General features: G+C 40.1%; 1 protein-coding gene across 2 annotated transcripts in view; it reads left to right on the top strand.

Annotated features, from left to right (window-relative positions):
• nin (ninein (GSK3B interacting protein)) overlaps positions 1 to 19,726 on the top strand; it is a 134,243-nt gene that overhangs the window by 77,366 nt on the left and 37,151 nt on the right. For both annotated transcript variants that reach the window (XM_067991638.1, XM_067991639.1), the window contains exons 7-16: positions 2,569 to 2,709; positions 4,763 to 4,930; positions 5,117 to 5,253; positions 6,425 to 6,565; positions 7,869 to 8,043; positions 9,159 to 9,269; positions 9,742 to 9,831; positions 13,919 to 14,057; positions 14,460 to 14,581; positions 17,207 to 17,745. In XM_067991638.1, the coding sequence (XP_067847739.1) occupies positions 2,569 to 2,709; positions 4,763 to 4,930; positions 5,117 to 5,253; positions 6,425 to 6,565; positions 7,869 to 8,043; positions 9,159 to 9,269; positions 9,742 to 9,831; positions 13,919 to 14,057; positions 14,460 to 14,581; positions 17,207 to 17,745 (1,763 nt within the window). The remainder of the gene's footprint in view (positions 1 to 2,568; positions 2,710 to 4,762; positions 4,931 to 5,116; positions 5,254 to 6,424; positions 6,566 to 7,868; positions 8,044 to 9,158; positions 9,270 to 9,741; positions 9,832 to 13,918; positions 14,058 to 14,459; positions 14,582 to 17,206; positions 17,746 to 19,726) is intronic.

Here is a 19,726-nt window from a genome sequence, read left to right on the forward strand (position 1 = left end):
AGTTTAAAATAAAGTCCATATGGTGGCTGCCGTTTTGAATAACTGATGGCTGCATCATTATATACAGCACAGTTTCTTGTATCCTGAATGAGTGAATGGTCTATCCATGTGACTGTCTAGTAACCTGGGGGCTCTAAAACCTACCTTGCATATACTCAAATTGTGATTGTGGCTTAATTCATTTTTGAAGTGCAACATCATTGAGCATCATCTGTTTGCCCTGAATTATCGATGGGCACTCGACGCAATCTCAACGTTAATTGTACAGCATGAGTCATCACCGACTAATTTCTCGATGGGGTCCTTCAACAGGCATTAGGCCCATAATTTACATATTTAGGGGGCCTAACGCCTGTTTAAGCATGCACCTAAAAAAAAGTGCCGCATGAATTTAGTAGTGAGGACAGTGCTTGCACAGATTGATATGCTTTGCACCCGTTTTATGTCCGAAAAATGAGCGCGACGCATACCAATTTCTACCCCGTTAACTGCTTTAGTCTGAAGAAATTATAACTCAGTTGATTGAAGGACCCGGTTGTGCGAGAGAATGAGGAGCCAGGATATGTAATAACTGCTCGTTCTAAGTGGGAGTGCATTGCAGCATGAGACTATTTTTAACTCAGTACCCAGGTTATCAGATAAGGTAATTGGGATTTCCTCTGGTCATGCAATTCTCAAGGGTAGACTATTGAAAAAGATACAAGCTCCAAATTTAGGGGATGAGGTCTGTTTATGGGGATTACAGTGAAACTAGAATATCCGAAATTGTAAAATGGAGCAAAGGGAACAGTATGATAGTGCACATTGGTTTCCATTCAGAGGGTGCATAAAAGGAAATTAACATTTTTTAAATGTGATCCTAGTATTCCATTAGAACATTGGAGAAAGTGCCTCCTCAAAATTAACTTGTTTTGGAATCAGCCTATCAAATAGCTAAAAGTCCAAAATGTCAATAAAAGCAAATTATTGTTGCAACTATTTAACACTGTCGTTTGAGTCCCAAACCTAATACATTGGGTAAATTTCGTTCGAACAATTTCCTAACAACTTGTGGTTTAAATTGATTCACCTGTAAGATATTCAAACATAAATTATCTAAACAAAGAATAGTGCCGACAGAGCCTGCACGGGCACTCCAGCAGACTAGTGACTACTGCTGTGCTGGAAAACAGTGGATGGGTAAGGAGAAAGAGGGGAACATAATTCAACACATTTACAAAACTTTTTTTTAAGAAAGGTGTATATATCATTTGAAAATACATGAGGACAAAGTGATGATTTAATTAAAAATGTTTGCAGTTGTCATTTTTGTTTTCGTTGTAGAAATGTTGGCTCCCCCTAGTGGTTAATCTGGAAACTAATTAGAAACATGCTCCATATTTTAGGCGCTTCTAATAACAAGCGTTTATACTTCAGCTTCCGACTCCTCCAAATTTAATTGCACAGTTATTTTGGAGCAGCCATGTATTGCGACATTATGTGGCTATTTTGTTTCTTAAAGGACTCCTACCCTTTCTATGGATTAGATTCCAACGTAGATTCTACTTTTCATTCTATTTTATTTTGAAAAAATACAGTCCATGGGATTGGCCCTATATTTACTATTGCATGAGATTATTTGATCCCAGCACATGTCTTCAGTGCTAAATATGCTGCCTAATTTCATTTTCATGATGCTTTTGTGCAAATGAAAGTAACATTTATTCATTTTACAGAAAATACAATCAGTGTTGCATCAGCACACACTAACACAACAAAAATAATAACAATGCATTTTGTCTTTCAGTTAATTAAGTTAGAACCTTGTTTAAATCAAAGTCTAGGTCATAATTGCCACAAGTTTCCTACTTCCTATATTAATGATCCTTTTCCTTTTTTAAAAAAAAACACCCTCCCCTTTAAGACTCCCCAGGCCACAAATAATTCCCCAAGCAAAGACCAGTGTTCAGGTATCTGCCAGTACTGCTCTTGATCCAGCTCCTAGTGGTACATGAGACCTTCCAGGGATGACCTCCTCTGTTAGAGTTTGCTTAGACTCTACTCTGTACCCCTGTTGATGGCAGCCTACGTAGCGACTCAGTGGTTTGGGGATTAATGGAATGAACCTTGCTGCTGTGACAAAATGCCCTGAAGTCCGAACATGCTTCACCATTGTGTCATCATTAACAATATCTACTCCCAAAACCTAATGCAAGGGTCCCTGAGATTAATGGAGCCACCATGAGTGCAGGAGAATGATCACATCAGTATTGTTGGCCGTAACTGGTGAGAAATCCAAAGAATAAATGTACTTAAAACTGCTGAAATCATTCTGAATCATGGTAATTTTGATGATCTGAGCAAATTCAGAATTTTATTGGGTTGAACTATGAGATGGGATCATATAGTATATGAAAACAGGACTCCTACATATTCTGTATTTGTGACTTAACATAATAAATTAGAAATTGGATACAGGAATATGCTTTGAAAGTTCAATAATTTTCTTATAGAATTTTGTTAGCACTGCAGTACTAATGTTGGCATTTTGTTGCATTGAGATCCTGAACACTCGCTTCTTTATTATAGATACTGGATGACATATTTCAAAAACTAGATCAAGATGGATTAATGCGTCTTGAAGATTTCTTTTACGGCATCTTTAAAAAATCAGCACCTTCGTCGGCTTCCACTCCTTACAGACAATTAAAGAGATATCATTCCCAGCAGGTAATTGAGCCTCAAACAACTAGATGGTATTGCAGTGGTTTCACTAAATGTATTCTATTGTTTTGACTTTCCAGTTGGTGCATTTTTTTATTGAAACTGTAGCTTATCTGAAATTCCAGAAGAAGATCACCTTGTCACACTACATTTGGTCTCCTTTCACTGAAATAATCAAGTCTAGGATACAGATAGTTTCTGAGTGGATCTATCAACCTTTTCAGTATTTGTGTTCATTGCAAGTAATTTCAGGAGTTTCTATAATTTTAGGTGAGCTTTGGCTGGCTGATTTGTGACCTAAAGTGCAGGGAATGCTGAATGTTGTGTATGACTATCCACTTCCACTTTCAATATAGAATCATTGGTAAAATTAAAGTGAATCATTCAGAAGTTCAACAAGTGCTGACTAAAAGTACAAATTTTCCTTTCTTTTTTACACCCCTTCTCTTCTTCAGGGTAATTTGCAGCCCATTTGTACCTCATCCAAATGGCAGGTAATTTTCCTGTGGAGGCATCATTGCCGAGTCAGTCCCTGTCCTCATCCAGTGTGCATTTTCTAAAAGGAGCAAGGCCGTTGATTTCCCACCCACCTTCCAGGCCCACAAGTAACTTCCCACTGCTACTGTGCCTAACATTAGTTAACTTGATGGAACCTAGGCATTTCTTGGTTTCTATTGCTGGATACCACGTCATATGGTGTGTTTATTCATTGAGGCATCAGGGGAGCCCCAGCTCCATGTTTTGCTGTCCCTTCTCTTCATGGAAGCACTTTCACTCACTCTTAGCCTCCACTATAGACACAGGGGTGATACCAGGAGCTTAACCTGTAGGAATAGTGAGAGAGAAATCTCACATCCAACTACAGTGTATGGACCTATTGATCACTGCCCTTTTTTTTCATTTCTCACTTTCTCAAACCATTACGTTTTTGGATTTTCACTTTACCAATTTTTCCCGGGTTCAGCATCTCAAACCACTCCCGAAGGCAAGCCCCTGCACCTTGTAGCTCAGAGTGTGAGTGTGCCTGTACCTGCTCAAATATCCAGATAATTTGTAGTGAGCCCAGGGATTGAACAGAGAAGTGGAGGAGTAAAGAAGGAGGTGGATGGGGAGGGGTAGAGGAAGAGGAAGAAGATAGGAGAACGGAGATGGGGAGCAACGGCAGGAAAACTATCAAAACACGGAGAAGCAGTCAGAATTTTCATTGGGGGAAGGGGTTGATGAACTATCCTTTCTTAAACCCTGACCCAAATTTTCTTCTCGTGGGGGGAGGCGATCAGGTGAGCTAAACTTTCCCTCCCCAGGCCTTGATAGTTATCTGTGTGGTTGGCGGGGGAGGGGTGGAATTAGCGAGCTGACTCTTCCCCCTCTCCATCCACCGAAATTACTGTGGATGAGTGGGAGAGTTTGATGGGCTAAACCTTGATTTCCACCCCCCCCCCGCCCCCCCCCCCCCGGCTAATTGCGGGGTGGGGGGTGGTGTTGCATTTTATGGTGAGCTCAACCTTTCCATCCCCAGTCACTGAAATTCCTGTCGGGGATGGAGGAACTGCGGAGCTAAACATTTGCTTCATTCAGACATGAAAATTCCTGCCGGTGGGTGGGAGCTACCGGTGAGCTACATCATTTGCCCCCACCCACCCCCAAGATCTGTTAATTCATCTTCTGGGGTTGGTTGGGGGTCTACACCTTCACTTCCACACTTATCTCTACAGTGATCTCTGTGGTGAGGGGATCAGGTAGTGGGACCTATATTTTGCTCATTTGCGAGGGGGAGGGTCGGACTCCCATGTCGGGGGGTTGGGGGAGGGGGCTCCAGCACACAGGTACATTCTTTGAAATAGACAGATACAGTCTTTGGGATACGGGATAGCCTAGCAAAAATTTACTTCAGAGAAGCCAGTGGATCAGTGTCATTCAATATGTCCAAATCTAGGACTTAGTGAGGAGGAATTAGCCTAGGTACTAGCAAAGCCAGCGAGACATGCTTTGTAGCTAAATTTACAAGTTCAAATAAGAAATATAATGTCATATTTTTCTCCCTCTATTCATGTGTTAGCCATTTGATGAAAGTGGACGGCGCACTGCTACCCCATCTGCCATGACTAGTACTATTGGTCTTCGTCTGTTTTCATGTTTGGATGATGGGACAGGTTACACCTCAGCAGATCAGATCTTAGATACCTGGCAAAATGAAGGAATTGAAAATGGCCTTGAAATTCTAAAGGTATGACAACAGATTAAAGTCTTTGTGTGAAAAATGTGCTTAACTTAAATGTACTCACTCGCTTACGTTTTATTTTGATCGCTGCCAACGAAGATCTCAAATGTGAGTGTGATGCGCCTCCTATCAATGGCGGTTGAGCTTGAACAATTCCACATGATGGTTAACATAAATAATTACTGTTTTCAGACCTTGGATTTTGCCCTGTATGGGAAGGTCAATCTGACAGAACTTACCCTGGCTTTGGAGAACGAGCTCCTGATAACAAAGAATGGAATCCACCAAGCTGTTCTGGCCAGCTTCAAAAATGAGATTAGACATTTAATGTAAGTCAATTGTTTCCTTTTTTTTAGTTAAAATGAGAGAACTAAAGGATTCTTACAGATTTCTTTCGTATGTGTCTGCACATTTCCTAGTTCATGTGCTGCTCGGTGGACACTGATGATATTGGTGTCAGCTTTTAGCTGAGCCAGCTTCTAAAACTCAATAAAGGTGAGCTTAATACCGTCTTATTAATTTCTTTATTTTAAGTTTCCATTCAGCGGAAGTATTTTTTTTTGAGAAAGATTTGTATCCAGTGGTAATGCAGTTTATAAATTTAGTATTTGTGCAGTAGTTTGGAAATGGCAGAAAAAAAGCCAGTCAACTTAAATTTGACAGAATAATGTGTTGCAGTAGTTAAAGATATCAGTTTTTTTAAAGATATACTTGATAGTGCCTTAAAATAATAAAAGTAACTTTATGGAGTTCCCTATTGGCTCAGTGAATAAGTGCACTATGCATTGTGACACTAAGCCATAAAGACCATAATGATCTAAGATTTGACCCTGATCTGTGGTGAGTTGGCCAATCTCAACCAACACATCAGTGCGGGTACCGCAATCATCCTCAATATCACACAAGGGGAGGGAGGAAAGATCAGGTAAGATTCCTGCTTCTGTTTGTCGTCCAGCAAACCCAGCTGGTACTGTGTGTGTGGACACCAAACTGAATTGCCTTGTAATCTCAAAAGTTAAGATATAATTCTCAAAACTTAGAAAGTGAGTTGTCTACATCATTCTCTGTAATCTTCGGAAATGTCCTTGTATGACAATACGATGTTTCCCTCCAGTGACATTGTGAACAGGAACAGTGGGTGTGGGCAGCACTCCCCATTTGTGAAATAAATGGAACAGAACTCCATAATGCAACATAAGGGGAACTTCTACGCAAAATGTCTGCTTCTAGACTCCCTATAAACAAGCAATGCAACACGGTAACAAAGTACAACATCAAGTGTACAAATATATCCCTTTGTAACACTGATGGATCACAGAGCAACTCTACTTCCCTTTTTAGTTATAAAAAGTGAAATAAACTACGTGCACAAGACCTCGTACATTACTTGAAATCATTACTAATTTCTGTAAAATCATTCTTGTATCAAAATTCTATAGTTTGAGTTGAGTACATTGTTTTTCATGGCAGTCAGTTTATCACAATCACTTCTTCTTTTAGGGAGCGAGTTGATCAGGTTTTAAGAGAAAAAGAAAAACTTCGAATGGACTTAGAAAAAGCAGAAAAGTTGAAAAATCTGATGGCCTCAGAAGTGGACGATCGTCATGCTGCTATAGAACATCTCAATGAATGCAATCTCCGGTACTGGACATGTTTTGTGACTCTGGCACTTGCACAAGGGTCTTGATGTTTTTCCCTTCAAAGATTTTCCAATGATTTTTTACATTTGTTATGAATCAGTCACACTTATGTTATTAGGGTGGCTGGGCACTTCCTTGCAAGGGGAGACCACAGGGAGAGTCACTCCAGGTTACTCTCATTCACCTCTTTGTGCCTGGCTTAAATAAAGTAGTAGCAGAAGCCTATATTCAGGCTTCCTTTTCCTCCATCTTGGTTAGCAATTAGATTGTAGCTTTGAAGGAATAGGCCAGCTTAAACACTGCAGTAGGATAATCCATTGAGCAGTACATGGTATAACACTCCTATCCTTCTAATACAGCATATCATTCAATTTGCAATGCCACAAGTTTATGGTGTTATCTGAACCCCATGATTTGGAGTAATTACAATTACACCAAACAATTATGTATTAACTATTGTAAATAAATATATCAGTTATGGTAGTCTGTAAAATCTGGTCTGTGTTTAAGATGCGCCAGTCTGAAGTATTCCCGTAGCACAGCCCGAAGACTCTGTTAAATCCAGTAAGATTACTCCAAGATGGAAACTGTTAATCCTTAGGATGTGCGCTTCTGCAAGGGCAGATTACAGAAAAAAAAATCCCTTTTCTAAGTTGTAGACGCCAAGTCTGTTTAGAGAAATCACTGTTAGACCTTTGAGTGAGACGGCAGTTCTTTAAAAACACAAAAATTATAACACCCGCCCTTTGGTTCGAATTGCGATTTATCAGCTGAGTCACCAAATGATGTGCTGCTACAGAATGCTCCCTGTATTTTTTTTAATATATTTGTGAGTGCGAGGAAAAGAAAAATCTGACTGGAGCAGCACTTAACAGAAACATCTTGTTGAAAAAATTCCTATAGTGGCAATGATGGGAAGCAGGGAGAAACCCACCACTCAGATCATTGAAGTGGATGATACAGAGGCAGGTGGTATTGTGGGGAGGTGTAAAACATAAATATAGAGCAAGTGTGTTTTAACAATGTGCCACTTTTGATTTGCTGCAAACCTTCATCCCATCTCATTTAAAAAATTCAGAATGAAAATAAATTTTATTATAGTTTCCTGTAGTCCATTTTTGGTTGAATTTCACTATATACTTGAAAATTTTATGGTAAATATTAAAATCCCAACTTTTTCTCCTTTTAACAGACCATTAAATATTAGTTCTCTGAGCCGACTACTCTAATCCACCTATGCTAAAACTAACCCAGCACGGAAGCAGAGTGGCATTGTTAATACTGTTGTTTTCTTTGTTCTTCAGCAAGCTGGAGCAAGAATACAGGAACCGTAATGCTGCTTTGAAGGCAGACCTAACCAAAGAAAAAGATCAGATTTTCCATCAGGCCATTAAGCAAAGAACAGAACTTGAGAAAGAGATTGAGAAAGTGAAAGTAGAGGATGGATACCTCAGGGACCGACTTGCACTGTCTTTGAAGGTGAAAATTCCCTTTTTCATTTATAATTCCTATGTGGCTATTCACCAAAAGAGAAGCTGTTTAGAATGGTTGGATTCATATTTCAGAGCCTCAGGCTATATGCTAAAGACCTCCCTTTCAGCTGAAACAAATAGCTGAGTATTACTGTTTGAACTGAAATTGTGATGAAATACTGAGAAACGTTGATTACACTTGGGTGTACTGCTTTGTTCATATGCATACAATAGGTTCCTTACTGCACATCTTTAGTGCTTGTGAAACATATGTGAACACTAGTGGCCTGGTGTGTTCTTCCTACATTCAATTGATGTACAGTGAATAATTCAAAGTACAGAGGTGTTGGCAGTAAATTTGGAATTGAACGCACTTCATCCAAATGCTGTTCCCCACCTTCCTGTATGAATGTGAAGCCACCCACTATAGATTCTGTCAGAGCTCTGCTTATGGAAGGAAGAGTTGGTCATGTTCCCTTGCCATAGCAAATCAGCTGATTTGTCACTAGGAGTGGGAAAAGCGTAAACATTTGCATGCACCTGCCTAGGCCAGTGACGCAATGATCTCTATAGTGTAAGGAATCTTACAACACCAGGTTATAGTCCAACAGTTTTATTTGAAAATCACAAGCTTTCGGAGGCTTTCTCCTTCGTCAGGTTCAAGGAGAAAGCCTCCGAAAGCTTGTGATTTTCAAATAAAACTGTTGAACTATAACCTGGTGTTGTAAGATTCCTTACATTTGTCAACCCCAGTCCATCACCGGCATCTCCACATCATCTCTATAGTGTATGCAAACATTTTAAAGCACCACACGTATCTGAACACCGACGTGAATGGAATGTGAAATACTTCTACTTTAAATTTAACTTAATATTTCCTGTTCACATAAATCAGAGATACAGTAGTTAACTCTTCAAAAGAAGAACTTCACTTTTGTCACCTTAACCTTGTTTCTGTTTAGCTTTTCAAATTACGAATTGGAATGCTGAATATTTTGCACAAATATTGTTTTGTTTTTCATTATTCCCAGTTTTACTAAGATGTTCTTTCCAAATTGCACTTAAACCTCAACAAATTCTGCATTGTCTGAGATTGTTCAAATGTCTTTTCATATCTTAAAGGAAAACAGTCGGCTGGAAAAAGAACTTGTAGAAAATTCAGAGAAGCTGTTGGAGTTTGAGAACCTAGCAAAGAAGCTACAAAATAATTTGGACACTGTTTTGAAAGACAAGGTAACGCCTGTGATTTACCAGAGCCTGGGCCACACTGAATATTGTGTGATACCAGAAGTTTGACATCAACTGTAATCTTCAGTTAAAAATTTTGTTTTTGGGAGGAGAAAAAATAGCATTTTGTGAATAAACTTTTCTCTGGAGAGCATAATTAAATGGAACTTTTATTGAAGATTTAGATTTATAATAGTTCTGTGAATATATTCATCAAAAATGGAAATGTTGTTGAGACTACGGTAATCATTCAGATCATTAGGAAAAATATTTTCGTTTTTGAAGTAGATTTGCTGGTCCTGTTGTGTTTAGTCATAACACTGCTTATATTTTTCTTTTTTTTTTCAAATAATGTATTCTATAACACGTGGGTCAGTGAAAACTGCTAACCAGAATCACTGTGCACCTATACAAATGGATAGATTCAAAATAAAATTGTACGGACAGGAAATAATTTGTTCCCATCTATTGCTAACAGTTCGGAGACCTTGATCCAACCAGTGCTGAGTTCTTCTTGCACGAGGAAAAATTTACCAGGATGAGAAAGGAATATGAGCAGCAATGTAGGGTAAGTAAACTAGGGACCACATTTAATGTAATGTAGAAAGCAGGGCAGGGGTACGTTTTTAGGTGAAAAACTAAGCCAAAAAGACGTAAACAGATGGGTGGGCTGATGTTGTGCCATAGACCAACCTCCACACCTGTGGATTTGTTCCTTTGTTTCTTCACCATCACTTTTTAAGTTTAATTTTCTTACAGTGCTTCAAATTGTTTTCAGTTATTTATCCTGGCAAAGATCAGTCACTTCAGCTTCAGTAAGAAATTATCAATGATGGTCAGGGTGAATGCTGCCAAACCTTGTACATGCTTCTGAAAAGAACATTTATTTTCCTTTTTAAACTCTTTTGTACACCTTGCACTGGCTAAACACTCATCATTGAGTACAGTGAAATATTTGCTGAAAATGACTTTCCCTTCGCAGTGAAGTTGTAACAGTGAGGTTTTGCTGTAAACATGCAAAAAATGCTTGCTGTTTTCAATAATAAAGAGCCCTGGGATTTTTCCAAATTGCAGGATTTCCAAAAGTCCAGGCTGTCCTTAATGTCATGCAACTGCCCTATGCGCGTCTGAAAACAGGAGGTACCCCATACATGAACTGCAAGGGCTTCTATTCCAACATTGTTCAGTTTGTGTGTGACCATCTGCACTGGATACTGCAGGTAAATGCCCTGTTTCCCTGGCAGCAGTCATGAAACATTCATGTTAGTTAACTGTGTGTCCATTATTTGCTGATACCCACTCAGCAAGTTAAGGATTGGATCCTGTGACCTGCAGCTTTGGCTCATGACCCCTCTACAGAATCCTCAGACAACAGTGGAGCACAGATACAAAAAGGTGCGTGCTTCCATCAGATCCATTATTGAGGACATCGGAGCAGCAATTTCAACTGGCTATTTGGTGACCTCCAATATAACCAAGCCAAAGTATCCAGGATGATCATGGTCAGCCACATTCTTTATAACCTCGCAATTCAAAGAGGCATCCACACGGAGCAGCTGGAGCAGGAACTTTCTGATAAGCAGACAAAGTATGTCACTGAAGAATGTGAGGAGCCAGAGGATAAAGGAGTGCAAAGACTTTAGGCAGCTGCAAGGGTCAATTGACAGACCCTGATAGAGGACACGTTCTCCTAATCACCTCATGCACTCTCCCCTTTGCCATGCCACCCTGCATCTCCGTCATGTCATGGAATAAATTACAACCCTCAATATTTGCCCTGCCATCCTATTTATCTGCCAAGTAGACCACTCGGAGGCTAGACAGTTGGGAGTTTGAGTGTGGTTGCAAGTGGTTTGGGATAAAAAAAAATTCCAGCAGCCAATGCAGAAGGAAGTGGAGCTGAAAGTGGGCAATGGGATATTGTGGTGAGTGAGGCAAGGAAATAATTGGAGGTAGTCTTGTTAGTGATAGAGATCACTGGAGTAGAGGGGCCAAGGGAGATACCAAGGCCAATGGGGTGGCCACAAATATAGGTAGAAGAGCTAATTTGAATGGAGAGTTTTATAGATGATATGTGAGTTCAGAGGGCAGAAGACAAGAGGATGAAAACTTGCACGATGCAGAAGCTGACAGAAGAAATAAAGGAGAATATTTGGGAAGGAACTCTGGGCGGGGCTTAGTGGAGGGCTTTCTAAAGATGGTTATCAGCAGTGTTGGCATGAAGAGGACATCCTGCTTTGATGATGAGAGATTTCCCTGAGATAGCCTTTTAGCCAACAAAATGGTGGGGTACTAAACAGCCACATTATGGAGTGTCAGGGTGAAGGTTCCCAGCCAGATATACCCACATGATTAGTCTCAATATTAGCTGGATCTTCGGCAGGTGAATAAAAGAAAAACTTGCAAATATATATCTCAGAAATGTCTCAAAGCACTTTGCATACATTGAATTACTTTGAAGTGCAATAAATGTTGTAATGTAGACAAACACAGCTATCATTTTGATCACAGAAAGAGCGCACAAACAGGAATGAGATGAATGACCAGTTAACGTGTTTTTCTAGTGGTGGTTGAGGCAGGAAGATTCACTGACTCTGAGAGAACTTCCTTCTTTTCTTTGAATAATGTCATGGGATCTTTCTACATCTAGCATTCCCTCAGTATTGCATTAAAGTATCAACTTAGATTATGTCCTGGAGTGGGGCTTGAACCCACAACCTACTGACTTGGAGACAACTGTGCTCGCAATTGAGCCAAGCATTGGGGGTAGAAGCAAGCAGATATGTGATAGTTACCTTAGAGAAAGGCAACTCAGTCCATATCCTTCATTTTTTTTATTATTCGTTCATGGGATGTGGGCGTCACTGGCGAGGCTGGCATTTATTGGCCATCCCTAATTGCCCTTGAGAAGGTGGTGGTGAGCCACCTTCTTGAACCGCTGCAGTCTGTGTGGTGAAGGTTCTCCCACAGTGCTGTTAGGAAGAGAGTTCCAGGATTTTGACCCAGCGACGATGAAGGAACGGCGATATATTTCCAAGTCGGGATGGTGTGTGACATGGAGGGGAAGGTGCAGGTGGTGTTGTTCCCATGTACCTGCTGCTTTTGTCCTTCTAGATGGTAGAGGTCGTGGGTTTGGGAGGTGCTGTCGAAGAAGCCTTGGCGATTTGCTGCAGTGCATCCTGTGGATGGTACACACTGCAGCCACAATGCACCGGTGGTGAAGAAAGTGAATGTTTAGGGTGGTGGATGGGGTGCCAATCAAGCGGGCTGCTTTGTCCTGGATGGTATCAAGCTTCTTGTGTTGTTGGAGCTACACTCATCCAGGCAAGTGGAGAGTATTCCATCACACTCCTGACTTGTGCCTTGTAGATGGTGGAAAGGCTTTGGGGAGTCAGGAGGTGAGTCACTCGCCGCAGAATACCCAGCCTCTGACCTGCTGTTGTAGCCACAGTATTTATATAGCTGTTCCAGTTACGTTTTTGGTCAATGGTGACCCCCAGGATGTTGATGGTAGGGGATTCGGCGATGGTAATCCCATTGAATGTCAAGGGGAGGTGGTTAGACTCTCTTGTTGGAGATGGTCATTGCCTGGCACTTGTCTGGCACGAATGTTACTTGCCACTTATCAGCCCAAGCCTGGATGTTGTCCAGGTCTTGCTGCATGTGGGCTCGGACTGCTTCATTATTTGAGGGGTTGCGAATGGAACGGAACACTGTGCAATCATCAGCGAACATCCCCATTTCTGACCTTATGATGGAGGGAAGGTCATTGATGAAGCAGCTGAAGATGGTTGGGCCTAGGACACTACCCTGAGGAACTCCTGCAGCAATGCCCTGGGGCTGAGATGATTGGCCTCCAACAACTACTGCCATCTTCCTTTGTGTGAAGATGCCGGTGATGGACTGGGGTGGACAGATGTAAGGACTTGCACAACACCAGGTTATAGTCCAACAGTTTTATTTTAAATCACAAGCTTTCGGAGCTTTCCTCCTTCATCAGGTGACCTGACGAAGGAGGAAAGCTCCGAAAGCTTGTGATTTAAAATAAAACTGTTGGACTATAACCTGGTGTTGTGCAAGTCCTTACATCTTCCTTTGTGCTAGGTATGACTCTAGCCACTGGAGAGTTTTCCCCCTGATTCCCGTTGACTTCAATTTTACTAGGGCTCCTTGGTGCCACACTCGGTCAAATGCTGCCTTGATGTCAAGGGCAGTCACTCTCACCTCACCTCTGGAATTCAGCTCTTTTGTCCATGTTTGGACCAGGGCTGTAATGAGGTCTGGAGCCGAGTGGTCCTGGCGGAACCCAAACTGAGCATCGGTGAGCAGGTTATTGGTGAGTAAGTGCCGCTTGATAGCACTGTCGACGACACCTTCCATCACTTTGCTGATGATTGAGAGTAGACTGATAGGGCGGTAATTAGCTGGATTGGATTTGTCCTGCTTCGAGGAACTGGTTACAAAGTGCTGCAAGCACAGTTTTGGGAAATATCCTGTGTGACGTGTTAGACAGCAACAGTAAAGGGAGAGGAAACTAATAAAAGGGAGGTGGAAGGAATAAAAATCAAAATCTTTGATTTGTTGTCGGGGTAAAAGTTGATGACTTCTATCTGGGTAGATTTATTCATTTTTTTTTAATTACTTGTCTAATACAGGAGCTCCAGGACCGGATTGATGAGCTCCAGTCTGAGCTACAAGCATATCAGACACGGGGGAAAAGTTTTAAACAATTGATGAGAAGTTCTTTGTCAGAGGAAATGGAGAGCAAGAGTGATGTTGTTGACTGTGATCAAGGTATTACAACAAGTTTAAGACCAAGCTTTTGAAATTGGTTTGGTTTCTCGTAACATTCAGCTACACAATAGAAGGCATATTTATGATCTAAGGAAATCCTATTGTGACCTAAATCTTTATGTAGATTTTATTACATTTCAACAATACTTAAGGAGAAAGACATACTTTTAGTTTATTTAAAAATTCTTCTTTTCTGTCATTCTGGCATGATGCATAGTGCTAATGTTGAATCTAATATATTCCTTTATCACTTGGTCATGGTTTTTTTTGCAGTTGAATGGCTATGTTACACATTAACAATTTTTTTTGTTTAAGGGCAAAAGCATTGAAACAAATTATCATAAATTAATCTGCGTTGCCAACTTCTGACTCTTGACAAAATGTTTTATCTTTCCGTTTCAGGCTTTGGTTCTCAAGAATGTAATCCACTAAATATGAGTTTGGAAGCAGAAATGGCCATAGAACAAATTAAAGAGCAACATCATCAGGCAGTTGATAGTTTAAAAGTTGAGTTTGAAGCTAAGGCAAGTAAATCAGCTTATCTAAAAACAAGATAATTGGTTATTGGGAAAAGATTGACATAAAATGTTCATCAAAACTAAAAACCTAATTTTACTGTTTCTAAGCAGATTCCACTGTATAATGTTACATATTAAGATATTTCTTTAAACAATATTGTTTTGGTGAGAAAAGCTTGAGATAAGAAATAGAAGCAGGAGTAGGCCATATGGCCCCTTGAGCCTGCTCCGCCGTTCAATAAGATCATGGCTGATCTTCTATCTCAACTCCTCTTTCCCGCCCTATCCCCATATCCCTTGATTCCCTTAGTGACCAAATATCCATCGATCTCAGTCATGAGTGTACTCAATGACTGAGCATCCACAGCCCTCTGGGGTAGAGAATTCTAAAGATTCACAACCCTCTGAATGAAGAAATTTTTCATCATCTCTGTCCTAAATGGCCAACCCCTTATTTTGAGACTATGACCCCTAGTTCTAAACTCTCCAGCCAGAGGTAACAGCCTCTCAGCAGCCACACTGTCAAGCCCTCTTAAGAATTTTATACTTTTCAATGAGATCACCTCTAATTCTTCTAAACTCCAGAGAATATAGGCCCATTTTACTCAATCTGTCCTAAAAGGACAACCTTCTCATCCCAGGAATCAATCTAGTGAACCTTCATTGCACCCCCTCTAAGGCACCTATATCCTTTCTTAGGTAAGGAGACCAAAACTGTGCACAATACTCCAGCTGTGGTCTCACCAGAGCCCTATATAATTGCAGCAAGTCCTCCTTACTCTTCTACTCCAATCCCCTTGCAATAAAGGCGAACATACCATTTGCCTTCCTAATTGCTTGCTGTACCTGCATGTTAACTTTCTGTGATTCTGTGTACAAGGATGGCCAAATCCCTCTGATTACCAATATTTCTTAGTCTCTCACCATTTAAAAAATATTCTGCTTTTCTATTCTTCCTACCGAACTGTATAATTTCACGTTTCCCACATTATACTCCATCTGCCACCTTCTCGCCCACTCACTTAACCTGTCTGTGTCCCTTTGCAGTCTCTTTGCGTCCTTCTCACAGCTTACTTTCCCACTTAGCTTTGTATTGTCAACAAACTTGGATACATTACACTCAGTCCCTTCATCCCTGTATTGTAAACAGCTGAGGCCCAAGCACTGATCCTTGTGGCACCTCATTAGTTCCAACCTGCCAACCCGAAAATGACCCATTCATTCCTCCTCTCTGTTTTCCGTGCGTTAACCAATCCTCAATCTATGCTAATATATTACCCCCAATCCCATCGAATGCCTTTTGAAAATCCAAATATACTACATTCACCGGTTCCCCTTTATCTACCCTGCTAGTTACATCCTCAAAAAATTAATAGATTTGTCAAACACTATTTCCTTTTCATAAATTTGTGTTGACTCTGCCGAATCATATTATGATTTTCTAAGTGCCCTTTTACTACATCCTTAATAATAGATTCTAGCGTTTTCCTTACTGCTGATGTCAGGCTAACTGGCCTGTAGTTCCCTGTTTTCTCTCTCCCTCCTTTCTTGAATGGCACGGTTATATTTGCTACCTTCCAATCCACAGGGACCATTCTAGAATCTAAGGAATTCTGGAAGATCTAAACCAATGCATCCACTATCTCTGCAGCCACCTCTTATAAAACCTCAGGATGTAGGCCATCAGGTCCAGGGGATTTGTCGGCTTTTCATCCCATCAATTTCTCCAGTACTTTTTCTTTACTAATCTTAATTGCTTTAAGTTCCTCCCTCTCATTGGACCCTTGATTCCCCATGATTTCCGGTATGTTTTTTGTGTCTTCTACTGTGAAGACAGATACAAAATATTTGTTTAACGTCTCTGCCATTTCCTTATTCCCCACTATAATTTCTCCCGTCTCTGCCTCTAGGGGACCCATGTTTACTTTCACTAATCTCATCCTTTTTACATAATTGTAGAAGCTCTTACAATCTGCTTTTATATTTCTTCCTAGTTTACTCTCATATTCAATTTTCTCCCTCTTTATCAATTTCTTGGTTATCCTTTGCTGATTTCTAAAACCCTCCCAATCCTCAGGCTTACTGCTCTTTTTGGTAACAATGTACGCCTCGTCTTTTAATCTAATACTATCCTTAACTTCTCTAGTTAGCCACGGTGGGATCATTTTTCCTATGGAGTTTTTATTCTTCAAGAGAATGTATATTCATTGACAATTATGAATTATTTCTTTAAATGTTTGCCATTGCTTATGTCATATCTTTTAATCTAATTTTCCAAGCTATCTTAGCCAACTCACCCCTCATACCTACGTAAAAGATCTGAGATTTTTTCTGACAAAGTGTATCAGATCATTGATCAGAATAAAGTATGTTCAATCACCAGATGTACCTCGCAAGATATTCTGTTTGGACACATTCGTTATCTGTGATTTTAATAGCCACATTTATTTGAATAATAACTATATTTTACTAGTATGCTGCCATCTCAGATTCTTGTGTTTTATGATGTTTGGCATCCTTGGGTTGGAAAGAGTTGGGGAAATTGGTGTGTATGTGTGTGTGTTACATATTTGTGTCAAAATTGCTGGTATGGTATATGACCATGATATTTTTTCCTCCATACTTTTCCAGGTAAATTATTATGAGGAACAGATAGAAGAAACAAAAGTTAAATATGAAATGGAGAAAGAAGATGTTAGCCAGGAGCATAGCAATGAGATTGCAAAAATGAAAGAAGAGCTTAACGAGCTCAAAAGCCATATTTCAGAACTCCAAAGAGAGATCGAGGCCCTTAAAATGTTACAACATACAACAGAATGTAAACACAAAGAAGAGAAAAATAAACTGCAGGACATATTTAATGTAGATATAGCACAACTAGAGGTGCAGTTGAAGCATGAACATGAAGAAACACTCAGGAGCAAAATGGAAGAAGTAAGCCGATGTCTCCACAAAGAGAAAGAAGAATTGTTAGAAAGACTGAATGCCACTGAAGTGCAAATGGAAGTTCAAAGAAAAGAACTGAAGGAGACATTTCTAACAGAAAAAATGGAGCTGGAGCAGATCTACCAGACACAAATTTCTGAGATCACACAAAACCTTAAGCAGGAGAAAGAAGAGTTGCAAAGGAATCTCTTACATAAAAAGCAAAACGAACTCCTACAGGAAAGGTGAGGATTTTGGTGTAGATTGTTCTGGAAAATTCATGATCTACAATTGAAGGTTAACCCACATATTGAAGCCTACTCCAGGAACATAAGCAAGATCACATGTGGTTGATTGAGACTGACTGAAATTAGTACTTAGCTTTAGATTATTGGCACTTTCTGATCTAAAATGTAACTTAATACTTGCAGTTTTACACTTTTTGGGGAGCAGGTTTAATGAGAAACTTTTTCTTGAGAATCTATAGAATTTGCCAGTAATGGTATTGCTTAGATTTGAGTTTATTGAAGATAATGTTTGATATTTGCAACATAAGGTTAGTGAGAGTTAATTACATAGAATGTACAGCTCAGAAACAGGCCATTCGGCCCAACAGGCCCATGCCAATGTTTATGCTCCACACGAGCCTCCTTTCTCCCAACTTCATCTAACCCTATCAGCCTATCCTTCTATTAGTTTCTCCCTCGTGTTTATCTAGCTTCTCCTTGAATGCATCTATGCTGGTCGCCTCAACTACTCCTTGTGGTAGTGAGTTCCACATTCTAACCACTCTCTAGATAAAGAAATTTCTCCTGAATTCCCTATTGAGTTTATTAGTGACTGCCTTCTGTTTATGGCCTCTAATTCTGGTCTCCACTGCAAGTGGAAACATCTTCTCCACGTCTACCCTATTAAACCCTTTCATAATCTTAAAGAACTCTATCAGGTCACCCCTCAGTCTTCTCTTTTCTAGAGAAAAGAGCCCTAGCCTGCTCAATCTTTCCTGATAGGTAAAACCTGTCAGTTCTGGTATCATCCTAGTAAATCGTTTTTGCACCTTCTCTAGTGCCTCTACATCCTTTTTATAATATGGAGACCAGAACTGTTCACAGTACTCCAAGTGTGATCTAACCAATGTTCTATACAAATTTAACATAACTTCCCTGCTTTTCAATTAAATCCCTCTAGAAGTGGACCCCAGTGCTTGGTTTGCTCTTTTTATGGCCTTATTAACCTGCGTCACTACTTTTAGTGATTTTTGTATCTGTACCCCCCCCCAGATCCCTCTGCTCCTCTACCCCATTTAGACTCTGATTATCCGAGCAGTATGTGGCCTCCTTATTCTTCCTACCAAAATGTAATATCTCACACTTATCTATATTGAAATTCATTTGCCAATTACACACCCTTTCTACAAGTTTATTAATGTTTTCCTGTATTTGTCGCAGTCCTCCTTGGTATTAACTATACTCCCCCAATTTGGTGTCAACATTCCCGAGTCCAAATTGTGTATGTAAATGGTGAACAGCAGTGGTTCCGGCACCGATCCCTCTGGAACACCACTTCCCACCTTTTTGCCAATTTGAGTAACTACCTTTAACCCCTACTCTCTGTTTTCTGTTTTGTAGCCAGCTTGCTATCCATTCTGCTACTTGTCCCCTGACTCCACATGCTATGACCTTAGTCATGAGTCTACTATGCGGTACCTCATTGAAGGCCTTTAGAAAATCCAAATATATTATATCTACTGCATTACCCTTGTCTACCCTTTCTGTCACTTCTTCAAAGAATTCAGTAAGGTTGGTCAAGCATGACCCTTTTCAAATTTGTGCTGACTATTCTTTATTATGTTTTCAATTTCTAGATTTTTTTTCTATTTCATCTTTGAGTAAGGATTCCATTATCTTTCCGATCACTGACATTAAGCTAATTGGTCTATAGTTCCCTGGATTGGTTCTATCTCCCTTTTTAAATATAGTAATCACATTAGCTGTCCGCCAGTCCTCTGGCACTATTCCCTTTTCTAATGAATTTTCATTTATATGTGTAATAGTGCCTCTGCTATCTCTTCTCTAACTTCTTTTAAGATGCATGGATGCAATCCAGGGGTTTTATCCTCTCTAAGTTTGATTAATTATCAATTATCTCCCCTCTTTGTGTTTCCAAAATATCTTTGTCTTTTTTGATCTCTTCTTCTACTAATGTCGTGCCCACCATGTTAGTCTC

This window comes from Heptranchias perlo, chromosome 10 (assembly GCF_035084215.1).
Source record: "Heptranchias perlo isolate sHepPer1 chromosome 10, sHepPer1.hap1, whole genome shotgun sequence".
Taxonomy (NCBI): domain Eukaryota; kingdom Metazoa; phylum Chordata; class Chondrichthyes; order Hexanchiformes; family Hexanchidae; genus Heptranchias; species Heptranchias perlo.